Source organism: Cajanus cajan, chromosome 5, assembly GCF_000230855.2.
Source record: "Cajanus cajan strain Asha chromosome 5, NIPB_CcT2T_4, whole genome shotgun sequence".
Classification (NCBI taxonomy): Eukaryota; Viridiplantae; Streptophyta; class Magnoliopsida; order Fabales; family Fabaceae; genus Cajanus; species Cajanus cajan.
Genome location: NC_138521.1, coordinates 6879718 through 6893036, shown reverse-complemented (window position 1 = coordinate 6893036; position 13319 = coordinate 6879718). Strand labels below are relative to the sequence as shown.

The 13319-nt window shown below is 32.4% G+C and overlaps 3 protein-coding genes across 3 annotated transcripts; 1 reads left to right on the top strand and 2 right to left on the bottom strand.

Annotated features, from left to right (window-relative positions):
• Positions 1-515: 515 nt before the first annotated feature.
• LOC109809247 (GDSL esterase/lipase 1) lies at positions 516-3039 on the top strand. The gene is made up of 5 exons (XM_020372497.3): positions 516-801; positions 929-1053; positions 1225-1449; positions 2369-2624; positions 2707-3039. Exons 1-5 carry the CDS (start codon positions 531-533, stop codon positions 2943-2945), a joined length of 1116 nt encoding a protein of 371 aa, XP_020228086.1. The 5' UTR covers positions 516-530; the 3' UTR covers positions 2946-3039.
• Positions 3040-3232: 193 nt separating this feature from the next.
• On the bottom strand, positions 3233-8589 carry LOC109806884 (retrovirus-related Pol polyprotein from transposon RE1). Its single transcript, XM_083074210.1, is given in 10 exon segments — positions 3233-3780; positions 3783-4115; positions 4118-4373; positions 4424-4774; positions 4865-5930; positions 6464-6518; positions 7219-7370; positions 7577-7787; positions 8010-8103; positions 8344-8589. Coding segments are annotated over 10 exon segments (2829 nt in total). The 3' UTR covers positions 3233-3715.
• A 1-nt stretch (position 8590) lies between these two features.
• LOC145957805 (uncharacterized) lies at positions 8591-9415 on the bottom strand. Its single transcript, XM_083074209.1, has one exon. The coding sequence runs from the start codon at positions 9413-9415 to the stop codon at positions 8591-8593; it is 825 nt and encodes a 274-aa protein (XP_082930335.1).
• Positions 9416-13319: the final 3904 nt, after the last annotated feature.

Genomic DNA, 13319 nt, shown 5'->3' with positions numbered 1-13319 from the left:
CTCCCATTAAAAATTAATAATTTTAATATCAAAAAAGCAATTAAGTAAAGAATATTTTATTCACAGTTTTGGAATGGGCCGTTCTGAATCCAGAACGGGTCGTTCTGAAATCAGAACGGTTTCAGAACGGCCCGTTCTGCTTCACTGGTGGTGTTTTAATTTTGCAACCAGAACTGCCCGTTCTGATTTCAGAACGGGCCGTTCCGGGTCCAGGTGTTTTAAAAAAAAATTCTCATCCACGTGGATGCCACGTATGCATCTATCTACGTGGCATCCACGTGACAAAAAATTAACTCCGTTTAAATAATTTGGACGGAAGTCTCACATTGAAACTAATTAATTAATTTGGGACTAAATTGAAACTAATTAATTAGTTTGGGACCAAATTGAAACAAAAAATTAATAAAAGACTAAATTAAAACAAAAAAAAATTATAAGGGACCAAAATAGGTTTTTAGCCGTATAATATGTTAAGTAGCATTTTGTTAGAAAATTCTCCTCATAAATAGTGACAGTAGCAACAGGAGTCCATGGTGATAACATTGGAGATTATGGCCAGCCCGAGGTCTGTGTTGTGTGCAATACTAATCACTCTCAGCACAGTAAGTTGCTATGCTGCTAGGACTAACAATAACAGAAAGACCCTCTTTGTTTTTGGGGATTCCCTCTTTGATCCTGGAAATAACCAATACCTCAAAAGCAGCAATAGGGAGGCTTCAACCAAATGGCCTTATGGAGAAACCTACTTCAACCATCCAACTGGAAGGTTCTCTGATGGTCGAATAGTCCCTGACTTTATAGGTAACTTCAAAATAACTCTTATGTTCGCTTCATTTACATGTTTCAAAAAACTTTATAATATCAAAATTCACAAGTATTGAAACCTTCAACTACAATTATGTTAGTATTGAAGCTTAGCCTATTGCAGCTCAATTTGCAAATTTGACTATACTTCCACCATACTTGCAACATGGTGCCCGTCAATTCATTGATGGGGTTAATTTTGCATCAGCTGGAGCTCGTGTTCTTGCTCACAATGATTTAAAAGGAGTAGTAAGTGATGTGCTCCTCTCAATAAATCTTCCCCTTTATTTCTTAAATGTCATATCTCATGTAATTTACAAAATTTGCAGCATAGAAATCCTCCTTTGGTAACTTCTAGTACTAAATACTAATTCCCCATAATCTTCCAATGGGGCACTCAATGACTTATTCCCTTTCCAGATCAATCTTCCAACACAACTGGGCTACTTCAAGACTTTAGTGAAGTCACTAGAACAAAAACTAGGTGATCAAAAAACCCAGAGGGTTTTGAACAGTGCTGTATACTTGTTTAGTATGGGAGGCAATGATTACTTTGGCCTTCGCAACCAAAATCCCAATGTCACTCGGTCATACAAAACCCAATATGCCAAGATGGTGGTTGGCAACTTGACCAATACACTCAAGGTTAGTCAATAATTTTAATTGTTTTAAGTAAAAAAATTTACCAATGCTTACATAGGTTTAATTAGACTCAATTAGTTAATTACAAAGGTTGTTACACTCAAATAGCTAGTTACAATTTTTTTTAAAATAATTACAAAATTTAGTTAATTAAGCTCTTTATAAAGAAAAGAAGAAAAGAAGAGCATTTATCGCATTTATTTCATATAAGTGACAGATCTAAAAATTTTAAATATAGTAGAGTAATATTTATATTTTTGTAGTATTAAAAATTTCATATAATTTTTAAAAGTATAAATATATATCTTAATCTGTTTTCAAATTTTTATATTTACAATTATAATTAAAGATAAAAATAAATTAAATCAAACTAGATTATATTATAATTTAGTACTTTGAACCTAATATTTATTTTTTTAAAATATATATTATAAATAGAACTTATTTATCTGTCATAAACTTTTTTAAATGTTTGGTTAGAATTATAAAATAGAAACTCTCGAACAATTTTAACTTGTGTAAAATAGACTCTAAGACTTCTCTCTACATTATAAGAAAATTGTCATATAGTGACACACACTCTATAGTGACATTACACATGTCACTAAAAATTACTTTTACCTACACAATAATTACAATATATATTAGTATATTATTAAAAAAGTGTGGGTATAAATTATAGTGACACACAAAATATGTTATTAAATCTCATTCAAAATTAACACTAAAATTATGTGTAAATTATATATCAAATAGACATATACTTACATATATTGTACCTATAGTGACATTTTTTGTATGTTACTATATGTAACATTTCTTGTAGTAAAGCTACCTAGTTTATGCATATGATATCTATCCCTCTAATCCTCTATTACCACTAACAAATGCCATGAACTCTTTCTTTACAATTTGATGGCAGGAAGTTTATATTCTAGGAGGCAGAAAAATAGCATTTCAAAACGTAGGACCTTTGGGTTGTGTGCCATCTGTTAGAGCAAGGAACGCTCAGGTGGGTGGTGGCTGTGATGAGGTAGCATCAGCAATGGCAAGGCAACACAACAGATTTCTATCTGTAGCACTGAAGAAGTTAAACAGCACATTACCGGGATTTTATTATTCCATATTTGATTACTATAATGCGCTTTTAGGCAAAATCAACAATCCTTCCAAATATGGTAGTGTGACTGATTCATTGCTTACATAAATTGTGCATTATGTTTATTCAAATACTATATCATTGTTTTCTACATTGTATAGAATTTAAGGAAGGCCATGCAGCTTGTTGCGGAAATGGAGCATATAGAGCATTTGGGTGTGGAGGAGGATTTAGTGGAAAAGAAAAATTTGAGGTATGCCATAACCCAGCTGAATATGTGTGGTTTGATGGAGCTCATACCACTGAGAAAGCAAATCGCCAATTAGCAGAGCTAATATGGAATGGACCACCAATGTTTACAGGGCCTTACACTGTGAAGCAACTATTTGGATATGCATAATAGGTTAACAAAGTTTTGTTTTTTGAGACATATAAGCGCTGTAATAATCTGTCAGTATTTTACTGATTTGGAGTTTCTGCCTTTTGGTGATTAATGCAGAGTCTATAATAACTAAAAAGTATAATATTATGTACAATTTTTCCAATTTTGAAGATTAATGCGGTACGTGTAAACTAGGAGTATTCATATTGATTTTTTTAAAAATTTAAAAATCTAAACTTAACTGTTTTATAAAAGTAGTTCAGTTAACCGATCTACTTTTTATAAAAGTAGTTCGGTTAATCGATCTATTTTTTATAAAGTAGATCAGTTTTTTTTTAATATGGATCGGTTTGGTTTTTCTAAAATATAGATTAATTTTTTTGAAATTGAATCGGTTCAATGCGGTGTAGTTATTCATTTTTTACTTATATATGGATTGATTTTTTTAAAAAATTAAATTGAATTGAACTGATCCATTTTATAAAAATCTACATTTTAGTACTATATAAAAAAGTGGATATAAATTTTCAATTTTATAAAACTCTTATAAAGCTGATCCAAACCAAAAATGATAGAAATTTAAAGTAAAATTTGAGAAACTTTTATAAAAGAATATGTGGAAGAGAAAGTGAAAGAAATTACTTCTTGTATTGATCTGTACACATATGCACAGATACAATTTTTATATATAGAAGAGCTTAGGCTCTTAACAAAACAACCAATTTTAACAAAAGCCAAATAACAGAAATATTAAATAATAGAACAACAAACTACTAACTACTTTATTCCTATATTTCCTTTTTCAACTTTCTCCAATACCCCCAAGCTGGAGAGTATATATTCAGAACTCCAGCTTGGAAAGAAGATAGTTAAAAAGAGTAGGTTCAAGGGGTTTCGTAAGGATGTCGGTCAATTGTTCAGTGGAACAAATGGGTAGTAAATGAAATAATTTTGCTTGAAGCTTTTCTCGAACTATGTGACAGTCAATCTTGATGTGTTTGGTGCTTTCATGGAAAACAGGGTTAGTAGCAATATGTTTGGCAGATTGATTGTCACAATACAAGAGAGCAGGGGAAGTGAAAGAAATTACAAAGTCGTGGAGAAGATAAGTAAGCCATTGAATCTCACCAACTGTGTTGGCTAAAGCACGGTATTCAGCTTCAGATGAAGACCTAGAAATGGTGGATGCTTCTTGCATTTCCATGAAATCAGTGAATCTCTGAGGAAAATGCAGTAACTAGAAACAGAACGGCGAGAAGTTGGGTAAGAACCCCAATCTGAGTCACTAAAAGCTTTTAGTTGTAACGAAGATTGCACATGTAGAAGAGACCTTGACCAGGATTTCCTTTGAGATAGCGAAGAACACGTGTAACTACCATGTAATGAGCAATGGAAGGAGAAGAAATGTGTTGACTTAATTGTTGCACAGCAAATGAAATATCTGGTCTAGTTGTTGTGAGATATAAAAGCTTGCCAACAAGCCTTCTGTAACTAGCCAGATCAGCATAAGGAGTACCATCTGATTGTGAAAGTTTATTGGTTTTCACCATAGGAGTTGGAGCGGGCTTAGCTGTAAGAAAACCAACATCAGAAAGTAAATCTAATGCATACTTTCGTTGAGAAAGATGAATGCCGAGGTGTGATTGGGCCACTTCTAAACCAAGAAAGTACTTGAGGTGACCAAGGTCTTTGATCTTAAATTGAGTATCTAAAATATCTTTTATGGAGGTAATTTCAGATGAATCAGTACCACCAATGATTAAATCATCAACATAAACAAGAATCACAGTAAAATGATTATTAATATGCTTAGTAAAAAGAGAGTGATCATTAGGAGATTGTTTGTACTTTATGATTTGAAGAAAATTAGATAATTTGGCAAATCATTGTCTGCTAGCTTGCTTTAAACCATACAAGAATTTGTGTAATTTGCATACAAGATTAGGCTTGGGACAAGATAAGCCTTGTGGGATTTGCATATATACTTCTTCATTTAAATCTCCATGAAGGAAGGCATTATTAATATCAAGTTGATGAAGTTCCCAATTTTGGCAAGAAGCAATAGCAAGGAGCATTCTCACAGTAGTTATCTTGGCAACGGGAGCAAAAGTGTCAAAATAATCAAATCCTTCAATTTGGTTGTATCCCTTTGCCACCAAACGAGCTTTATATCTTTCAATAAATCCATCATATTTATATTTTATTTTATAGACCCATTTAGAGCCAATAGGAACCTTACCAGCAGGTAAATTAACCAATGACCAAGTCCCATTTTGATGCAAAGCATCAAGTTCATTTTGCATAGCCTTAATCCAATGTTCAGATTTAACGGCTTCTGAATAGTTCTTGGGTTCAATTAGAGAGGAGACAGTAAGAAAAAAACGTGAATGTTTAGGAGAAAGATTACAATAAGAGTGAACATTGTGAAGAGGATACTTGACATCTTTAGAGATAGAACTGTCATGACCAGTTAACAAATTACAATGATAGTCAGTGAGATAATCAGGTGGATATCTGGTTCGAGTTGATCTTCTGATAGTTGTAGGAGCGACATCAGGTGAGTTGCACTCTGATGAAACTTGAGACTCATCATGATGGTTTATGTGGTTATTATTATCATTAGTAATAACATCAATGTTGGTATTATGTGTGGAAACAGGAATGTCAGCAAATAAGAAATCAAAGCTGTTATTGTTAGTCATATCATGATCAAGATTAGAATCATAAACTTTGTTATGAAAAGGGAAAACATCTTCATAAAACAAAACATTCCTAGATATAGAAATGTTTCTAGTAGATATATCGATCACAAGATAACCTTTAGTACCATGCTTGATGCCTAGAAAAATACTTTTAGAGGCTCTAAGATCAAGTTTGTTTCTGTTTTGGAATAGTGTACCAGCAAAACAAAGACAACCAAATACCTTTAGATTCAATAAGGTAGGTAATTGATCATAGAGCATTTGAAAGGGAGAGCAATTGTTTAAAACAGGAGAGGGTAACCTATTAATAAGATGCACAACATAGCTAATAGCATAATTCCAAAAAACTTTAGGTAAATTTGAATGAAAAAGTAGAGATCTAGTAACATTTAATATGTGCCTATGTTTTCTTTCCACAACAGAATTTTGTTGTGGAGTTTCTATGCAAGAAGTTTGATATAAGATTGATGATGTTTTTGGAAACACACCACTTGGCAAGCGGACCAAGTTTCGATGTAGTAATTAAGTATCGTCCTCAAGGATTTGAGAGTTTAGTAATTCTTACTCCAATGATTAATAAAGAGATGTTGATATGACTGGAAGTGAGCTAATGTGAAACAAAATTAAAATGGTAATGTAAAAGTTATAAGAACAATTATATAAAACAAGGATTGGATCGAGGAGCACTTGCTAACTCTTAAATTTCCTTAAAATAAATATGATTTCATCTTCATGACTTCCACGTTCATTTAGTAATTCAACAAGATCCCTCAAAATTGAATCCTAAAGTAATTAATCTCAAAACATGATTCCTCTATGTTTTAAGACTAATACCTTGCATTAAGAACAATGACTTGAACAAAGGTGACTAACCATATCAAGTCTATCCCTAGAACAAGAAATGATTAGGTGCAAGATTCAGTTCGGGTTCTCAAAAACGTTTTCCAACAGGATTCAAAAACCAAATGTTCATATAATGGGTGATCAAGCCGGTATAAGCATTAAAAGTAGAATCAAGCACAAGTAATAAGAATGAAATGCATATATAGATTTAAGAAATAGAAGAGTTAGTAGTTACATCAGGACCAATCCTCAAAAGATTTAGCCACACATGGTCATTACAAGATTAGAGGAGTAGAAGAAGAAATCACAAATTAAAAGATGAAGAGAAGGGGTTGATCTTCGTTCCCAAATGATCCAACTTCCCAATCTTCACTCTTGCCTTGTTTTCTCCTCTTCGTGCTCCCAATCCTGTTTTTCTCTTTGTGTTTCCTCATCTCTTGTTTTTCTCCTTCTTTCCCTTTTATATGAGCTTCGAAACAGGGTCCAAAATGAGATTTTTTCTCCCACGGCTGCAGTTGTAGATCCACATCTATGGCTGTGGAGAGTTCTTCATGGTGAAGTAAGCTTCACCGCTTCAGCTATGGATCCACAGCCATAGCTGTGGAGACTCCTTCGTGGTTAAGCAACTTCCAACGCTGTAGCTATGAAACCACAGCTATGGATGTGAGTTTCTGTGACTTTTCTTGATCTCCCATGCCTCAACGCTTTAACCGTGAACCTACAGCTTTAGCTCCAAGTCTCTGGACCCAAAAAATGTGCATTCCAGATTTCCACAGCTATAGCTGCAGAACCACGGCTATAGCTGCAACTTTCTGACCTCCTAATTCCTTCCCAGATTTTCACAGCTCGAGCTCCAAATCCACAATTATGGCTGTGGATCTCTGCTTTCTCAAATTTTCTGCACAAATGGAGGAAATTCATTAAGATTTTGCTACTACTCTTCTACTCTTTTAGTATAACTTAATTCTTTCAATTTAAAGGGTAAAATAACATATATAAATATCTACAATTACCAAAAAGAGTACCAAAAGTTGAGTGTAAATGAAGAATAAAAGACACTCAACAAAGATCCCATGTTGAGCATAAAAATCATGCATGAGAAACTCAACCCCATTATCAGTTCTGATGGTTTTAATTCTTTTATTAAATTGTGTTTCAGTTAAAGCAACAAAATCATGAATAAGTTTTCTGGTTTCAGCTTTGGATTTCATAAGAAAAGTCCAAGTATGTCTAGAGAAATCATCCACAACAGTAAGGAAAAATCTATGTCCATGAACAGAAGTAACACCAATAGGTTCCCAAATATCCATGTGAACTAGTTCAAAACAAGAAGATTATTTAGAATTACTAGTAGGAAAAGGCAGTCTAGATTGTTTAGCAAGGTGACAGTAATCACAAACAGTATTGTCATTGAACTCAACATAAGGAGAATGTTTCTTCACAATTTTTAGAACTTGGTAAGATAGATGACCAAGTCTAAAATGCCACAAATCAAAGGGATTCTTATTTTGAGTCTTAGAAATAAATGTTGAATTACAAACAGAATTGGAATGGGATACACAAGAGTTATGCAACAGATAAAGGTGTTGGTTAGCTTTAGCAAGCCCAATCATCCTCTTGGTAGTTGGGTCCTGCATGACACAAAAATCCTTGTAAAAAATTAGCTTGTAATCTAAAACTTCAGTGACCTTTTGGACAGAAATGATGTTATATTTGAAATCTAGTATATAAAGGACATTATCAAGAGAAAAAATGTTAGGAAAAATGATAGTCCCAGAAATATGAGCAACAAAAAAATTTCCATTTGGCAATTTAATATGAACAGGATTTATAAATTGATATTTACTAAAATAACTCAAAGAGCTACACACATGTTCAGCTGCCCCAGTGTCCAGAATCCAAACACTGGGTAGGAGAGGATTACCTGTGTTGTGTTGTTGTTGATGAGTAAACTGAAGAACTGTTTCATCATTATCCTTATGAGTCAGTTGGTTAACAGTAGGCCCGTGAGGTTGTAGATTGACTCTCTTGATCATATCAAGAAGTACATTGAACTGCTTTTGGCTCATATTAACAGGTGGATCTTTGTAATCATTATTAGAACTCACATTTTGCATTTCAGGTGTCTTGCTTGTACCGAGATTGCATGTTTTTATTCTTGAACTTAAAATTTGGTGGAAAACCATGCTTAAAATAGCAAGTGTCTATAGTGTGATTTTCTTTACCACAAAAGGTGCAAACCTTGTTGGAATTGGATGTGTTGCCTCGACCAAAGGATTTACCTCTACCTCTGCCAGCAAATCCTCCACCTCTTCCAGCAAAATTTCCTTTCCAATTGTTAGCAGTATCATTGGTGGTTGCAATAACTCTTGATTCTTGGATGGTTGGATTGCTTAATTGCCTTTCTTGTTGGAGAGCATGAGAAAAGGCCTTACTTATAGAAGGAAGGGGTTCCATCATTAAAATCTGACTCCTTACTGTGTTGTATTGGTCATTAAGACCTTTGAGAAAGCAAATAACATATTCAACTTCTTTATTCCTTTTTGCAGTGTTGGCAAATTTGCAACTACATTTAACATTGCATGTGCAAGAAGGTGCTTCTCTAAGGGCTTTCAATTCCTCCCATAGAGTCTTCAATTCAGTGTGGTATGCGGACACAGATCTATCACCTTGCTTAATGGAATGGATTTCTTGAAGAAGGTCAGAGATTCTAAAATAGTCACCCTTGGAAAATCTGTCCTTGAGATCTTCCCATAAATCTTGCGCATTCTCAAAATAGACTATGCTTTGAGCTATTTCTTGTGACAAGGTTCTTGTAATCCACCCAAAAACAGTGGTATTACGTCTGACCCAAGAATCATAAAGATGATGTGAAGGTCCTGGGTTCTTGATACTTCCATCTACAAACTTGAATTTATTCTTTGATTGAAGAGCCCTCTTCATGTTTCTGTATCATGTGTGGTAATTTGTCCCATTGAGACTTGGAGTGGCAATAATAGCACCTGGATTCTCTCCTGGGTGGAGGTAATAGGGATTTGAGGATGGATCAACGTTATTGTTGGTGCCTCCATTCTGGTTTTTGGTTGGTTGATCTTGAATTATTTCTTCTTCAGCCATGATGGTCAGAGAAGTGAACGCGAAAATACGTGACAGAGCTCTCACAGGGAGAGCTCTGATACCATAAAAGAATATGTGGAAGAGAAAGTGAAAAGAATTACTTCTTGTATTGATATGTACACATGCACAGATACAATTTTTATATATAGAAGAGCTTAGACTCCTAACAAAACAACCAATCCTAACAAAAGTTAAATAACAGAAATATCAAATAATAGAACAACAAACTACTAACTACTCTATTCCTATATTTCCTTTTTCAACTTTCTCCAATATTTTATACTAAAAATAAAATAATTATGTGTTGGACCTATCTCTCAATATATGTGACCTTTTTTATTTTACAAAACTTATTAGCGAATAACTTTTAGTTTGTAAACGAAAAGTTTGAGCTTTAGTAATCATATGCAATTTAGAAGCTATCTAAAATTATTTCAACTTGAAACCAATTTTCGATTCATTATCAGTTTATCATCGTGAAACCAAACACAAACATTTATTCAAAATCATGTTGGCTAATATTTCAACCTGATTATAGATTATCTTGCTTGAATCCAAACACTATTAATTTTTTCGATTGTTTCAAATTTGAGACAATTGCGCAGCCAAGCAATATTTAATCTTTGAACAACAGCTAGCTTGCATTGTATTAATTGTATGGTGTACTGATTCTACTGAAACACTAATCCATCACCAATATTTAAAGGTGGTCAATTAATCCGTTCAAAAGATCAATTAATCATATTTGTTTCACAATTTCATAAAACATTATCGTAGGCAACAGTCTTTTCAACATCTTCTTGTCAAATTCAATAATATGCATGTCTATTGACAAGTCATTTGTACATGGTTGAATTCTTAGTGAATGATACTTATAAATAAGGAATGTACACCGAGAATTATATATATAGAAAGAGAAGAAATATATTTACTTTTAAGAGTAAGTTTTAATAGACTTATTTTACTCAATAATGTATGTTTTACATCAAATTTTAATAATTTAATTATTAAATTAAAAAAATTTAGTACACAAATCAAATTTGTAAATTTTTAAAAAATTTGAAAAATATATGATATACTTCATTATACAAATTCAAACCAACATATAAAATAGTTTTATAATTATCTGTCAATTTGAATTAATAAAATGAAACATCAAATAATTTTCAAATTTCTTAAAAATTTATAGACTTGATCCATGTATTAAGAAATTTTAATTTAACATTTGTATTTTTGAAATTCATGTAAAACATGAATTATTAAGTGAAATAAGTCTACCAAGACTTGCTCTTAGAGAAAGTGTACCATTCTTCATATATATGTTTAGGATTTAACTTCTTTATCTCATGGCAAGTCTAACTTCCATAATATGTTTGATACTAACTATCATTCTCAAAGTTAGACATAGGGATGGCAACGGGGAAGGTCGGGTATAAGTTTCATGATACCCGTCCTCGTTCCCGCGAGTTAAATCAATCCCCGTCCCCGTACCCATACCCGTCGGGTATGTGATTTTCATTCTCATCCCCGTCCCCGTCGGGTATTGGGTATACCCGTACTCGTACCCATCAATTTTTTTTATTTTTATTTTTTATAAAAAAATATGATATTTTTAAATTATTTTTTTATTATATCATAATTATAATTAAATTATTTCTCTATCTCATATTATAATAAATAATCACACATAAAAAAATATTAAAATTATTTAATATAATTAAATTGAAAGTGACTATTAAATTAAAAATAGAAACGGGGACGAATACAGGTACGGGTACGGGGCGGGTAAGTACATACCCGTACCCAATTTAAAGCATCGGGTTTTACCCGTACCTGTACCCGTACCCGTACCCGGTCAAACCGGGTATTCCTTGTCAAAGTCAGGACGGGTTCAGGTATTACCCACGAGTACGGGTATATTTGTCATCCTTAGTTAGACAATATGCGTTATTGTGATAAACCCAAGTTAGAGAAAAATCACAAGACCTTGGTCATCTTTGGTGAGTCGTCACTATTTGACCCTAGAAATAAGGTATACATCAGCAATGGTAGCAAAGAAGCATCAACTATGTAGCATGAATTCAAACACGACATAAGAATACGAAATGGACATAGAAATAAGGATATGACGAAATAAAAAAAAAAAACATATGACATGTGGACACAAGATATATATACTATGAATAACATGACAAAAAAAATTATAATAAGTCTCAAAAACAAATTACTAGAGGCATCATAGTCCACAACAAAAAATCTAACAAAAATCATTGTAATAAAAGGTCACAAAAAAAATACTATGAGAAATAATCATTCTTAGTCATCATCATTGATAAACGACTTCTAAATAAGGTTCATCAAAAGACAAATTAGCAACTTCAAGAATTTTATTATCATCAAGAGAACTAAATTCATCGCCTAAAATGTCCCATATTTTAGTCTCTTCTTGATTGTATTGAACGTTGAATCGTTGAAATTTGATGTAGAACATGAATTATTGAACGGAATAAATTTATGTAAACTTACTCTCGAAATAAATGAATCCCTTCTCATATATATATATATATATAGAGAGAGAGAGAGAGGAGGGATCCTTTTACTCTAGGAGTAAGTCTACCTAGACTTACTTCGTTCAATAATTCATGTTCTACATCAAATTTTAATGATCTAATCGTTCAATTTAAAATTCTTAATGCATAGATCAAATCTGTAAATTTTTAGAAAATTTGAAAATCATTTGAGACTTCATTTCATTAATTCAAATTGACGGATAATCATAAAATCATTTTCACATTTAAAACGATTAGATCGTTGAAATTTGATGTAGAACATGAGTTATTGAACGGAGTAAGTCTAGACTTACTCCTAGAGTAAAAGGATCCCTCCTTATATATATATATATATGAGGAATGTTCAAACGGCACCGGTGTAACTTTTACTAAGTATTACACCGTTCAATAACTTTATATTAAATGTGAATTTTGAAAATCCAACCGTTAGATTTAAAGTTCATATCTCTTAGATCATATATATCAAATTTTATATTAATCTAAGATGATTTGATACTTCATTCTCATAAAACAAAATTAACGTAATATATATATTTCAAAATATACTAAAATATGAACACTTTGATTATCTTCAAGTTGTTGTTCAATTTTAACAAAATTTGGTATATATAATCTAAGAGATATGAACTTTCAATCTAACGGTTGGATTTTCAAAATTCACATTTAATATAAAGTTATTAAGCGGTGTAACACTTAGTAAAAATTACACCGGTATCGTTTGAACTCTCCTCTATATATATATATATATAATATAAACATTTATTTATACAACTGTTACATTAATTGTATGGTGTACTGAAATACTAATCCATAACCAATATTTAAAGGTGGTCCATTAATCCGTGTTGAATTGCAATCTACAACGTACTAAATGCTAAAGTGTACTAATTTCACAACTTAATTAATTAAGGAAAGGTTTTTAATTAACTTCAACTGGAATATGTTGCGGCATTAATTAATCTTATTTGTTTCACAAATTTTTAAAACCTAGCCGTAGGCTACAGCCTTGTCAACATCTTCCTGTCAAATTTTGAAAAAGGAGATTGAAAAGCAATGTTATGGCTCTTCACTCATCTACCATTCAAATTCAATGATGCATGCACATGCCTGTTAAAGAGTCATTTGTCGTTGAATTCTTACTATAAATAAGGAACACAAAG